At 46.0% G+C, this 13516-nt stretch overlaps 1 protein-coding gene across 4 annotated transcripts in view; it reads left to right on the forward strand.

Moving 5' to 3' along the window:
• The window catches only part of MED25 (mediator complex subunit 25), a 613073-nt gene that overhangs the window by 228326 nt on the left and 371231 nt on the right, over positions 1-13516 (forward strand). For all 4 annotated transcript variants that reach the window (XM_069605505.1, XM_069605531.1, XM_069605522.1 and 1 more), the window contains exons 11-12: positions 9833-9922; positions 12905-13042. In XM_069605505.1, the coding sequence (XP_069461606.1) occupies positions 9833-9922; positions 12905-13042 (228 nt within the window). The remainder of the gene's footprint in view (positions 1-9832; positions 9923-12904; positions 13043-13516) is intronic.

The raw sequence follows: 13516 nt of genomic DNA on the forward strand, positions 1-13516 counted from the left end.
CACCCAGCTCAATTCACCCACTGCGTTGGTTAACGGCTGGTTTTCTCCCTTTGTACTTCCGTTAATCAGAGACCAAAAGTCCCTTGTTTTTTTGCTGCAGATTGTGCGCAGCATCAGTTCTGCGTCCTCTTGGTTTCTCTGATGTCTATTAGCTCTAATCCACTGTTGGTAGTTTTTAGTAGCTTTATCTGATTCTTTTGTGTCGAGTTCTGAGCCTGATTTATTTGCTCTTCGTTTTAATTTTCTGACCAACTTCCTCTTTTCCACCAGTTGTTGGTTCAAAGCGTGGGTTATCGTTGCTGGCTGTTTGAAGTCTTTTTTTACCGGCTTTCTATGGACTGTGAGGGCTGGATAGTAATCCGTTATGTTTTCCACTGAGTGGTTGCTGTAGTTGGAGTGCTCGGAATAGTGTTTCGTCAGTGCGTTGTCTGATAAACGAATATAAATACCCTGCGTGTCCGCTTCCAGAGGCAACGTCGTTCTTCGTTCTTCTTTTGGGCTTGTCTGCCACAGGTGAAGTAGCAAGTTATGGTCGCTGTTTTCAGTTCTTCTTACCTCAAAGGCTGCAAAGTATTTTAGAAGACTTCTGGACACGTGGATATAGTCAATAACCGCCTTTTTACCCTCTCTCTCCCATGTTGGAGTAAAGGTTTCTTCGGTGCTATTTATCAGGTGCAGGTTGTGCAGGTCTCTAGATTTCATGAGACTGGACCACAGAGCAGCTCTTCCATATGGATTTTTCTTGTTGCTAAGTAAGTCGATGTTCAGATCTCCGGCAATCATTATATGTTTCACCTCGTCTTCTATTAAAGCTGAGTCAATTGTCCATTCCACTTCCATCATAAGTTGTTCGTTCGGGATTCTCAGAGGGTTCCAGTAGATATTAAGGACCAGGATCTTCTCCAGCATCTGTGTTTTGTTTGGGCTTTTGATCGAGGTTGCCCACGAAATTATAGATGCTAAGATGAATTCCGATTTCTTCAAGACCTTGGCCAAAGACAGGAAACTTCCTGACTTGACCGCTGTTATTAGGCCCGATCGTGGTCTTCCTTTTTGGCCTTTTTGTGCCGGGGAGTGTGCTAGCTCAAAGCCATCTATGCAGGGTTTGTTAATAAGCCATGTCTCCTGGAGGCACAGTATGTCAAACTCAGACAGTTGCACGTCTGATCTCACAGTCAAATGGGCAAAGCCCCTCGTGTTCCAAGATGCTAAAGATAGTGTAGATATATCGTTTCATCCTTGGTAAGGCCGAGATGGGTCACAGATGGCCTTATATGGTGGCTACTTTGTTCTTAGCCGGTTTACTTGCTTTGTAAACCAATCTCTGTTTTCGTCAGAGTTAAGGGGAGCTTTCTCTCCAAAGCTCCGCTCTTGTTTGGTATCGGTACGTGGAGAAATTATTTTCCTTTGGGGGGCATTCTTTGTGAATGCATTGTCGTTGTTCCTCTTTCCCCTGATGTCTTTCTGGTGGATTAGGTGAATTGTCGTTTATCTGTTTTCGCAGTTGTGTTAGATCGTAACTCCTCTGCAAGTCTCTCGTTGTTTTTTCCCCTCTTAGCTAATTACTCTCTCTGGGGCGGCCTGTTGTAGTCTAATGTAGGAGAATCTTCTACTAGACGAGTTATGGTTTCGTGTAGATCTTGTAGGTCTTCCATTAATCAGTTCTCTAGGATTTTTTATCGCTTTCTCCTCCATCGTTTTGTCTACTTGGTTCAGAGCCGCGTTCATTGCTAGAGTAAGCTCTAACCCCAAATGTTTTAGTTCGTCCGTGGCACTCCAAAGTAATTTTTGAGCCTCGTTTGAATTGACATGTAGGTAGGAGCTATCCTTCCTTCCATTGGGGTTAGGTTCCAAGATATCGATAATGCTTAGCGAAACCGCTTTCAGGGACTTATTTGCTCAAAGATGCTTGATAGCGCTTTGTAGTTTAGCGTCCAATTATCTCGTTCTTCGTGGTATCTTTGGAGCTTGAATGTTCTCATCGGGATAGGTTGCACACTAAGAGTGGGCTTACTTTCCTGAACATTTTCTTGCCAATTAGGTAAATCTATGATCTCTCTAGCGCCGTGAGCCCTTGACCTATAGTGTCTTTTTGGTTGGAGTTGGGGGCGGCGCAAACTCGTCTCCCCCGAAGGATGTTGTTTGGGGGCTGCGATTATTTTTCTGAACGTTCCTTTCAAACCCCATCTTTTCTGTTATTACCTTGATTATTGGGTTGGAGTGTAGTACTGTCCTGGCCTATCACTGAATGTCTTCGCTTCCGCTCATGAGGGTACGAAGACTCCAGGGTTCTTTCAGCAGTTTTTTCAATTATTTTTTTGGTACGTGATCTGGATTCTTGTGGTGTTGGGCTAGATTCTTCGAAGAGCACTCTCTTGTTTGTCGTTTGCATCTGTTCAGGATTTATGACATCTCTTTTGGTCTTTTTTTGTTGTGGGGCTACTGGGATTTCCGAATCAGAATCCTCGACAGTGTATAGACTTAGATTCATCAGGTCTATAGAGTCGTATGATTGTTCATTGTCTTGCTGATTCTCTTCTGCTAACTCGCTCTGGGCTGGTAATAGGATGGGTTCTACCTGAATAGATCTAAAGGAGTTTGAGGCCGTTAGTTTTTTAGCAACTGTTGCTTTGACTGCACGGGGTCCTTTCACAAGCCCTGAGTTGCCCTTCAGTTCCCTTGATAAGCAACTTTGCCTTGGTACCAGTTTTTTCGTAGGCTCCGTTTGGGACGGTGCTTTCTGCGAAAAGATATCAAATGTTGGAAAAATGTGGTCAAACGTAAAGATTGCCGAAGCAGGTTTCGTCTTTGAACTCTCGTTTTCATTCAATTTTGACTCTGATTTTCTTCGTTTTTGCCACTGATCTGTGTTGTTTTCGCCCTCCTGTGGTGATAGAGAAGCAGGGGTAATAATGGAATGCGGGTCAACTTTTTGAGATCTTGCCGGTGCTGTAGGAATGCGGGCTAGATTATCATTTGCTTCGTTTGATGTACTAGGGGGGGGTGACTCCCGCAACCATCTCAGTTTGAGTTTGGTAGGATCTTGTTGCATGAGCCTCTTCTCTCCCAGGGATGTCTTTGCTATTATTCCCCTGGCTTAACCTTTCTTGCGCGCCCACGTTTAGAGTGCTTCTCCTTAGTAGTCACAAAGCCTTCCAAGAAAAGTATTTTTGAGTACATCATGGTGATCACTGTATTTTGATATTTTAATCCATCGTTCAGAGATTCATATAACTTTCCAAAAAGTGACAGTGCTATTGTGACTGTTGATAGAATGGTCATCGCGTCCAACTTCTTTTGAGGAGAGTCTTGCATTTGTTTGCTGGCGGCCTCGCTCGTCCGTCTATTAGGTATTGGTGACCTTGCCCTTAGATCTTTGGTGTTTCTTGTTTTGTCAACGTATTTCTTCTTCTCTATAGTAGAGTGCAAAGGGCTGGCAATTGGTTGGTTCTCCAGAGGTTGCTCGGTAGGAGTTATGCTACTACTTTTCCCTTTGTCTCTCTTCGGAGTCTCTTTACCTTTGTCGAGTTCCCCCAGATCTTTTATGTTATTGGGTTGAAATACCCGTTCCTCTTGTGTTTTTTCTTTTCCCTTGGCAGGATCAATTTGGTCGAGTGCAGGTGTTCTATGTGCTAGTAGCACTTCCTCAGGTTGATGGATCCTCGCTTTCTCCGTGTTTGGAAGGGGCGCTGGGGATTTTGTTAAAGGGTCCGGGTGTACGCTTGGCTCAACTGCGCTGGACTGGGTAGACTTAGCTTTACCTTCCCCCGTAGTGAGTGCTTCTAATCGGCCCTTGTCTGGGGCAATTTCTGCTATCTTTTTGTTGCGTGCCGCCTCAAGATTTTTTCGTTGGATAGTAGATTCCTTTCTGGCCACCGGAATTGGGGGAATAATTATCTCAGAGAGGTGTAAGGCTGTATCTTCTACAATCGCCAGCAATTCCGCGTGCAAGATGTCATGGTGTATAGAGCCATCTTGGCGTCCTTTCCTGCCAAAGTACTCCTTTAGGGTATTCATGGACTTGGCGGGATTGGAGATGCTTAATTTATTTTGGTTTTTACATTTTCTTTTGTATGGGGCTTTGGAGCGAGATGCTTTCCTGGCCGATGTTTTGGATGTGGTGGCCACTATTTTACTTGTGGGGTAGTACTTGGGTGGTCTTTGATCCTCCTTTCCCAACAGATTTGTTATGGGAAAAACTGGCTGGGGAACTGTTCCCCTCTCACTTGCTGGTGAGGCCGGAATGTCAATCCAGTGGGAGGGCCCTACCACCTCCTCGCCCTGCCTCTGCCTCACTTCTTGCTCGAGGTACGTGGGCGTTCCGTGTCTGGGGGGGGCTCCTTTCCCATCCCAGGGGACTCCGGCTGCGGGGGAGGGAGATGTGCACCCTCCCGTGGACAGTCCTCATCTTGACTCGTAGGCACCCCCTCTGCAGTCACGGGCCAGAGTGTCTGCGGTGTCCCTGGCGGGGGGAAACTAGATCCTCCACCAGCGGGTGCCTATGTACGGCAGCCTGGACAGTTGAGGATGGGCACCCAACTCTCGAATGCGCGGGCTGCGCTGACTGTCCCATTGCCGCAGCCTCCCCCTCGCCAACTCCGTCATCTCCGGTAGGTAATATAAACTGCCCACTATCGTTGGTGTTGCAATTTGGGGTAATCGGGACGGGGACTTGTGTTGTTTCTCCGCCTGTTCATGGGGGTCTACCGCCGTATTGCATATGATATTTTTACTCCCTCCCCCTAAAGTTAGATCTTTGGTAGTGGGGGGGTGGGCTTTTAATAGAATTACTTTTTCCTCCCTTCCCTTTTTAGGTATCTGGTGAGGTCGCGGGCGGGATTGGAGTTGGCTCTGTAGCAAGTTCTTCAGGTTAGGGACGGGGTTCAATTTTGTAGCATTTATTGGTTGAATTGTTACGTGTCCCCTCTCTGGAGTGTTTCCTCCTGCACACCCCGTGAGACGGCCACGTTTGCTTCTTGTGTGTATGCCCTCACCTTCTCCCTCCAGGTAGTGTCGTTTTGCCGTTGCTGCCATAGGTCCCTCGTCGAGCCAGGGATGGTGCTCCACTCTCCATGTACCAAAGCCGCCAAACAGCGTTGCCCCAGCCCCTCTGTCCTCAGAGCTTACGCCACAAGGGCGTTGGGGGAGTGCATTTGTACACACCCAGGTCAGAGGTCAGTGGTGCGAAGCCAGTTAAAGCGGCAGGCGTCATTTTCACCTGCCTGCTTTTCTTCCACCACGGCTTTGAGGAAAAAAGGAAAATAAATAAATAAATAAATAAATAAATAATGTTGTCTTTAAAGACGATTGACTCAGGAAACTTGAATGGAACAGAGAGATGCCGCCACAGCCAAACCGCGTTGCCGCAGCCCTTCTGTCCTCAGGGCTTACCTATCCTTTCAAAAAAAGTGGGCTTCTTTAAAAGATGGATCACTTTAGCGGATTTCAGTTCTGGGGGAATGATCCCAGACTGGCAGGAGTTGTTTATCGCAGCAGTAATTTTCCTTAAAAGATCAGGGGAAATGATTTTCATGATCGCTATCGTGATAGCATCAGAAAGGGAGGAAGATTTGATCTTGCAAATGGTAGCAGGGACTGCTTATTCTGAAAATAATGGAAAGACAGACCATTTAGGCAGTTCAGATGGAGATTATCTCAGATTTGAGTTCAGTGTTTTTACTCTCAGCCGTGAGGGTAGTCTTTGCAATGTTATGGGGAATGTCACTGATTTTGGTAATAAAGGAATGCGATTGGTCATCACACAGTTTTTGAGTGGGTCTGACGCTAGCAGTAAACCTGTCAGAAGAGGAGAGAGCCTTGACAAAAGTGAACAAGGCCTTAGGTGTACACAAGGCAGTTTCCGTTTTTTCAGACATATATAAAGCTTTAGCTGTCTTAACAGCACCAGAGTAGGCTGCTAATTGCCGTTTAAATACAGCCTTAAGATGAGGATCGTAGGCTTTGCGCCAGGAACGTTCTGTCTGTTGAAGTTTAAGCCTCTCTGCCTTAACAGAGTCGGAGACCCACGGCTCCGATGGCAGTCTGCTGGGCTGTATGTGTCTAAAGGAGGCAACCTTATCCGCCGTCTCCTGCACGGATAAGGCCAGAGTAGATGGAGAGATGTGGGAATCCATGTTGCATTTGGCTGCAACAAGGGAGACGAGATCCTGAGGATCAATAGAGCGCCAAGACCGGCTCCAAATTTTAGGAACAGATATCTTGGTACAAGGTGACAATCCATTAAGTGCACATGAGATAAGAAAATGGTATGTCCATAACATGGGCTCCACTGACTGTAATGATAACACAATATTAACTACAAAGACCAAGTCCAGTGTTCCCCCCAACTTGTGTGTGGGAGAGTGCACAATTTGATGTAAGTCCAGATCCAGCATACTATCAAAAAATAAATTAAGAGCAGGGGGCCTAGATAAAATAAATTTTAGAATAAGGTCACCCAAAACTATTAGGTCGGTGTATCTCATCTGTAGGTCAGCAAGGAGATCCAACAGATGTGATATGGGAAGAGATTGTTTGCGTGGAGTTATGATCTAAGGAGATCGATATTCTGCATTTCAGGGTATGCAGTTGCTTAATAGTGAATTAAAGCGTATTCAGTGATGACATTGTTCGGGATCTCATTGAGCATTAGTCATCGGGTTGCTAGAGGTTATTTGCTTCAGAAGGTTGTGGTTGGTATTACGGAAAGAGCCAGGTTTTTAGAGCTTTGCTGAACGTCATATAGTCTTGGTGTGTCGAATATGAGGGGGAAGCGAGTTCCATAGAGTTGGTTGCTCCTTTGTTCTTTCTGTGAGAGCCTGTCAATGCCTGATCGTGGGGACTCCTGCTGAAACCCTCCTTTATGTCCTGGAGTTCTCCTGAGGTCACTGTTAGGCAACGTTTGTATGCAGTACCCTCTGGGACCACTACACACAACTATGACTACAGGTATAGGAAACCCAACCTTTGGTATAAGCTTGTACTACACAGTTTTGGTAGAGTGTTGAGCAGCCAGGCTTATCTCAAGAGGGGTAAATGTGAGCTGTAGTGGAGTTACACAGAGATTCACAGTTACAAGTATTCAAATAAACTCTTACACTCAAGGTTTCATGCATAAACAATTAATAATTTATCAGTCAGTTAGAATAAGCCTTCTTCAGAAGGGAGCAGTATAATAGTAACACACAAATACACTTCAATACTGTACACTCTTAGTTTCTAAATCAGCAAAGATCCTTTTGGGATGGCCCACAGACACAACCTACACCCACAGGTGACTTCAATAGCTAGGGTGCTGGGGACATTAATATCTTACTGTTTGCATTTAGAATACTATTAGAAGTTGGTAAAAGGCAAAGGTTATTAGAACAACAAGAGACCACAAATATTCTTAAGCAGGCAAATACTTTTGGATCCTCCAAGAAGAGTCATACAATTCAATAGGCTAAGCCAAAGTCAAAGGGCAAAAGTCTTGTATAGGATGAAGCACTTCTGATAAGTAAATGGAAAAGTCTTTGCACAAGTTCTTAGGAGTCTTTGATAAAAAGAAGAATCAAATGTAGGGCCACAAGCTGATTAGACTTGTGAGTTGTAGAAGTTCCAAGTACTCTACACTAAGAGGTAAGTTCTCTCAGACTTTTGACAGTACCTTAAAAATGATGCAGCTGATGATTTCTGTTCCAGCACAGCTCTGCAGATCTCAATGTTCCTGGGCCTCAGTCATGGGGACAAGAGGGAGGACGTTGGGGGACTCCTGCAGTGCACTGGGACGGTCAAAACTCGCAACCGGCAAACTTCACTTTCAGTGGCTGTTTAGTGTTTCAGCTCCTCTGCGTCTACCGCAAATGGCAACACCAATGTTCTTGGCTGTCGAGATGGACTTTCCTTGCTTCTGGGGTCCCGCACTCTGTTGAGGGTGCTCAGGATCGGTCAGTCCTGCTTCCTGGGAGTCCGGAGGATCTTCCTGGAGCTCTTGGCCAACTTAAAAGCAACTCGCACAAACTGGTGTTCCTCTCCCTGGCTGTACGGTTTCCAGCAGCAACTCTGTGGCAATTCAACCAGCTCCAAGATGGATGTCCAGGTGGCTTACTTTGGAGTTGATTGGTCCCACCAACTCAAGGGGAGAGGTTGTCCTTGCAGGGGCTTCTCTGTCAATGCGAACTTGGGATTTCAGCACAGCAGCAGGGCTTTACCGTGCAAACCAATGGTCCAGGAGTTGCAGCAGGAGTCCTCTTCAAGTTCTTCTTCGATTCCTTCGTTCAGTGGTCGACTCTGCCTTCCAAGCCAAAAGACTCGCCTTTTTATTCAGTTCTTTCCAATTCATTCTAGCCTAGCTGTCAGTCGCCCAGCAGGGTGGCTGTCCTTGCCGGGCAGTCAGCCGGCCAATCGCCACAGAGTGCATTTGGGTCTCCTATGAGACTAAGCAGAGGGAGTTTCGGGCACCTCCCTCACTTCCTGCCTACCCCAGACACTCTGGAGCCAGAGGCAGGCTTCACTCGTGAATCCTGCCAAAGGCAAAATTAACAAAGAGGCCAAACCTGGTTTGGCACGCAGAGTAAATCTCAAGAGGGACCTTTCCACAAAGAAATGGTGAAAAAAGATGACCGGGGGCTATTTGGACAAAGATGGCGCCTGTGGGTGCTTTACTGTAGCCGCGAACGCAGCTGGTGGTAAATGCACACCATGGTAGTTAAAACAAAACCACTGCCACCAGCCATTCAGTGAGAAAAAGGTAACTGTTACATGAGAAGATAGACAAAGGGGATACTAGGTAACCCCTCCAGCACTCTATTGGAAAATAGTTTGTGCTGGGTCTAGAAAGTTACAATGGTAAGTAAAGTCAATTTCACGTTACTGCTCTGGGAAACAGTAGTTTATCCCAGAGAAGGTAGTTAAACCTTTGGGAAATCTGAAAGACTTCCCTGAGCCAATGCACTGAAGGCGCTGTGTGACACAATGTAAAAGATGATGCCTATGGAGTTTGTCAGACTCTACATCCAAAAGAAACACAGTGTTCAAAATCACATTAAAATACAGAGTGGGGAAAAAGGGTCTCGCTCTCTCCAGGTTAAAAAAAATCTAGTCCTCAAAATCCAGCAAAGTTGCTGGGGTCTCTAAGGTAGAGGGAATTTACACATTTCTGAGAATTCTCCCTAACACACATGCATTAGCTTTACTAAGCAAAGGGACACTGAAGTGATTTAAAATGACAACCTATTTAGAGTCCTTGGATCGTGCTGGAATCATCGTAGCAGTTACTTATAAAAATCAAGATGCACATAATGGAGAAATATCAAAAAAGTGAAGTAGCTTTTCCTTTCTGACTCATTGCAAAAGTTATGTATCTTTGCAGTTCTCTGCATAACCCCATCTTAAGAAATGTTTCTGGTGCATTGTTGGTGCATCTCGTGTAGTAGTGTGTAGAGGTCAGTTCAAAATAGCAGTGCCTGTCGAGTCTGGACAATCACTAGAGAATTGTCCACTTTATATAGGATTTCATGGCAAATTTTCTGGTTGAAGTAGGTGACTGTTCACTTTGACCACAGCACACCAGGACACTTTTGAAGGTGGCCCTTTTATTTGTTTACTGTTATAAAGAGTGATATAGTTTACAGTAGCACACTGGAAGCCTAATTATTGGAAACGTTTGTTTCCAGGCATTTGAAGCTCCCATTGTATTGTTGCACAGGGGATTGAATGACTCTTTGCCTTCTTTTGAGAATTTTGGTGTATTATTGCTGTGGTCTATTTTTTGTATTTTCATCTTTTGTTGTCTGTTTTTCTCCCACTCTTCCCAATCTACTACTGTGTTTTCTGAATGATGCCTCTCCAGCCCCACATCCCTGCTCCTCCAGCCATAAATACCCAAGGAGTAGTGTGTGGCCTTGAGCCGTCGGCAAACCTCCTTCAGGACCGATTTGCGGTAAGTTTTGTGTCTCTAGGGCCTCTAATCCTCTGTACCAAGTGATTGCTGAGGTATTTGTTCCCCAGGAGATTGCTCTGTGCCCCCAATGGTGATCACTTTAGTGGTTCTTTACTCTAACATGCATGTCCTTATACTGTTATTGAGTGAGGGTCCTATTCCATAGTAACCTTTCTCGGTCTACACTGGCATGACCCACATGGCACCTTTTCTTTGGAACTACTGCCAAACTATTGCAGCACTACCATTGAGCCACTGCAGTGGCACACTGCCTATGTGAGTGTGTTTCCTTATCGCATAATCTGTCCATTGTTAATGTCTCTGTTTTGCTGAATTAATGTGGCTAACATAACCATTGGATGCATTGTAAGACTGAGAAAAATACCCGTCCTCTGTCCTGGTGAATTCCTCTTTGAAAACACTCGACTCCAGCACCCATGTAAGGATCAGTCGTCTAACCGCTATGGCGCTTCTTTTGGGGGGCAGAAGGACAGAGGAATGGACTGGTTCCTTCCACCCTCGAGCTGGCAGCAGAAAATTCAGAGCTTGTACCTGTAGCAGATGGAAGGAATTATTTTCTCAGTATTCCAGTACACTTAGATGCTTCATACTCGTACCTTTACAGCCCCTTTCTTTCATACACCGGTGATGGTCTTCAGTGTAGGTAAATGGACTTGTATCATTTTACATTATACCAAAAAAGTGCATGCCTTTCCTCTTGCACGTCCTGCGCCTCAACTTTTCACCTTCCCTTCCTGTGCCCTTTATCACTTTTTGAAGGGATCATATATACCATTAGGACTCTCCTCAAATTTCACTGAATGTGTACATGTTTTTCTTATTTTGCCTTGGATTTTTGCATGGAGAGGTCTCTTGCCTGTTGACTTTATTTTTCCCTTAAATGCTGTAGGGGGATTATGTTCATTGAACAAAGTTTGTACGAGGCAGAGATTCCTGGTGGCGGTCTACTAGTTCCTTTTCACTGTTGTTGCTGCATGGAACCAGGAGTGGACAGCCCTGTCGGTGTGAATGGTTCCTTGCCGTTGGTGGGCTGAGGGCAACTTCAGTCCGGATCCTGGATAAAAGGGGGACTCCTGCAGCCGTTCTTCAGATCATCGTTTGAGTCAAGACCACTACAAAGGAGAGCAGCCCATTGAAGAACTGGATCTCATTATTGGAAGAATGCCAGCAGCCCTTTCTTCACTTGCCCGGCGAAGCACAGTCTCTCTGCAGATCTCCCGAAAACCTTCATCAGTACTTCAACCCCTGTACCCGTGGGAACAACCAGTCCCAACCTCTGCTCGACAATCCAGCAGCTGGAAGCGCTCGGAACAGTAACTGAACCATCCTTTGTGCTAACCTGGTTACTTCATTGCAAAGATCGCCGTCCCGAGTTGATCCCTGGGACTCTGCTTATCCTCAGCTAATGGAACAAGAAGTATTTCCCTGAAGTTGCTGCTCTCCACCATGATGCGGCACCTTGCAGGAATAGTTTTTGTTTCTTCCATGAGGGTCACCTTCTGCCATTTTCTTCAATTGGCCATCACAGTTTGTACCTGCATTGCGTCCTGGGAGTTCTCTGAAGTTGTCACTGTAGTGGTGTCCATCTGTCAAGAATCCTGGTCCGGTCCATCAAGAGTACAGAACCATGAAGTAGCCAGGCACAAAACCCCAGCGCCTGAAGTGACAGCTGCACCTGTGAACCCTGGGCTTCCTCCAACGGAACCAAGGCATGAATCTGGCTACCATGGCGATAGCAAAGAGGAGCTGTGACAGAAGGCAGCCCTGTCGTCCCATGACCTGAGCAAAAAGATTCACTGGACGTACCCATGGCTAGAATTCTGGTTGACTAGCTGGAGTATAGGAGCTTGACAAATCTCAAAGTATCCTGAGATCCCTATAGCCTCCAGCACAGTGCACAATTACTGCCAAGAAAGGGAGTCGTTTGCATTCTCGGTGTCTAGAAAAGCAGCCGTGCAGACCTTTGGGTCCAGTTGGGCTATTATAGTAAATCGTCTATGCAGATTAAGCAATGTCAATCTCTCCAAGAGAAACCCTGAATAGACCAGGATTATGAATGGCGCTACATGTGTCAATGTTCTAGAGGCTAGGACCTTTGCAAATATTTGGGTGTCCAGGTTAAGGAGCGAAAAGGGCCTGTATGAGTCGCACTGCCAGGGACTTTACCAGACGAGTGATGAGCGCTTGGTTCATAGTTTGGGTCGAACACCCAGTACGACTGCCTCTGCCTCTTCCCAGACCTTAACCATGAGGTGGGAAATCCTCAGACCATATGCCTCATAGAATCCAGCTGCCAGACCGCCCAAACCCAGTGATTTAGCCATAGGGATGCCCCTGAATGCCACAAGGACCTCCTCGGGCGTAATTGGCGATTATATTGTGTCTAAGGGAAATCCATTTTAACAGTAATCCTAACCTATTGGTTTTATTGAATATAGTGTATGCTGTCCAAATAAAGTAGTGTATGTTTGTACTCTACTGTTTAACTGGTTTTATTTGAGTGCTTTGTGGGGGGCTTATTGTAGCACCTCACCAGCCCTACTCTTCCTGAGGTCTCTGCCTTAGTGCTCAGCTTGTTACCTTGATAGTTTGGCTAGATCTTAGTGTCTTGGACCCTGTTCACTATGATAGGGTGTCCTCCCAGAATCCTTCCTATGGGTCGATACTGGAAATCCATCTTTCAGTGGCCAACAGGAGACTGGGTAGGAGAGGCTGGTGGTGCAAATCCGGGTAGGAGATAATCCTGAGTTACTGGGGTGGAGGCTCTGGAAGTGAGAGGCATGGCCTTATGATATTATAGTGCATACATTTAAGAATGGAAATTAATACATTTTGAACTTGTTGGTAGTGCCCAGAGTTTCTGTGCAGTGGGTAATGCTGTTTACTTATTAGTTGTTTCTTGGTCCCCCTTTTTGTTTCCCACTCAATTCCTCTTGCCTTCCTTCTCCTGATCCATTGCAGCCTGGCGTTGTTGCCCCTGGAGGAGTAAATGTGTCTCAGCCAGCACCCTCGCAGATGAACCCCGGCCAGATACAGGCTGCACAGCAATCTGTGGCAAATAAGTTGCTCGCCTGGAGCGGAGTCCTTGAGTGGCAGGAGGTGAGTAGTCCCTTGGTTATCTGTGATGTTTCTTCCCTTACAATCACCCACACCCCACTGGAATCGGGCATGGGCCCATTGCCTCAAGAGTAGCAGGAAATGAAAATGCCCCCATTGTGCTGTTTGACTGCCTCCCAGAATCAGGATAGATTTTGTGCCCAAAAAGTTATCCTGACCCACTTCAGCCCAGCAACTTTGTTAATGGACACACTCTCCTCGGCAGCATAGCGGTCTGTCCAACTGTCGCATTGTACTGCAGATGTTGCTGGTTTGCATGTTTACATGACCGCTGTTTTTCAGGCAGCTAACTAGAAATCCTGCAGATTGGTTCCAGTATCTTTCACAGTTAAATAAGGGATTTGTCTATCTCGGATGCCTTAGGTAACTTATTTTGTACTTGTCCTGTAACTGCAGAGGGTAGAGGTTGGACCTTGCATGGATCATCAATTTGATGCCCGGTTTTGGGGAGGTGGA

This window comes from Ambystoma mexicanum, chromosome 1p (assembly GCF_040938575.1).
Source record: "Ambystoma mexicanum isolate Mex_15411 chromosome 1p, UKY_AmexF1_1, whole genome shotgun sequence".
Lineage (NCBI taxonomy): Eukaryota > Metazoa > Chordata > Amphibia > Caudata > Ambystomatidae > Ambystoma > Ambystoma mexicanum.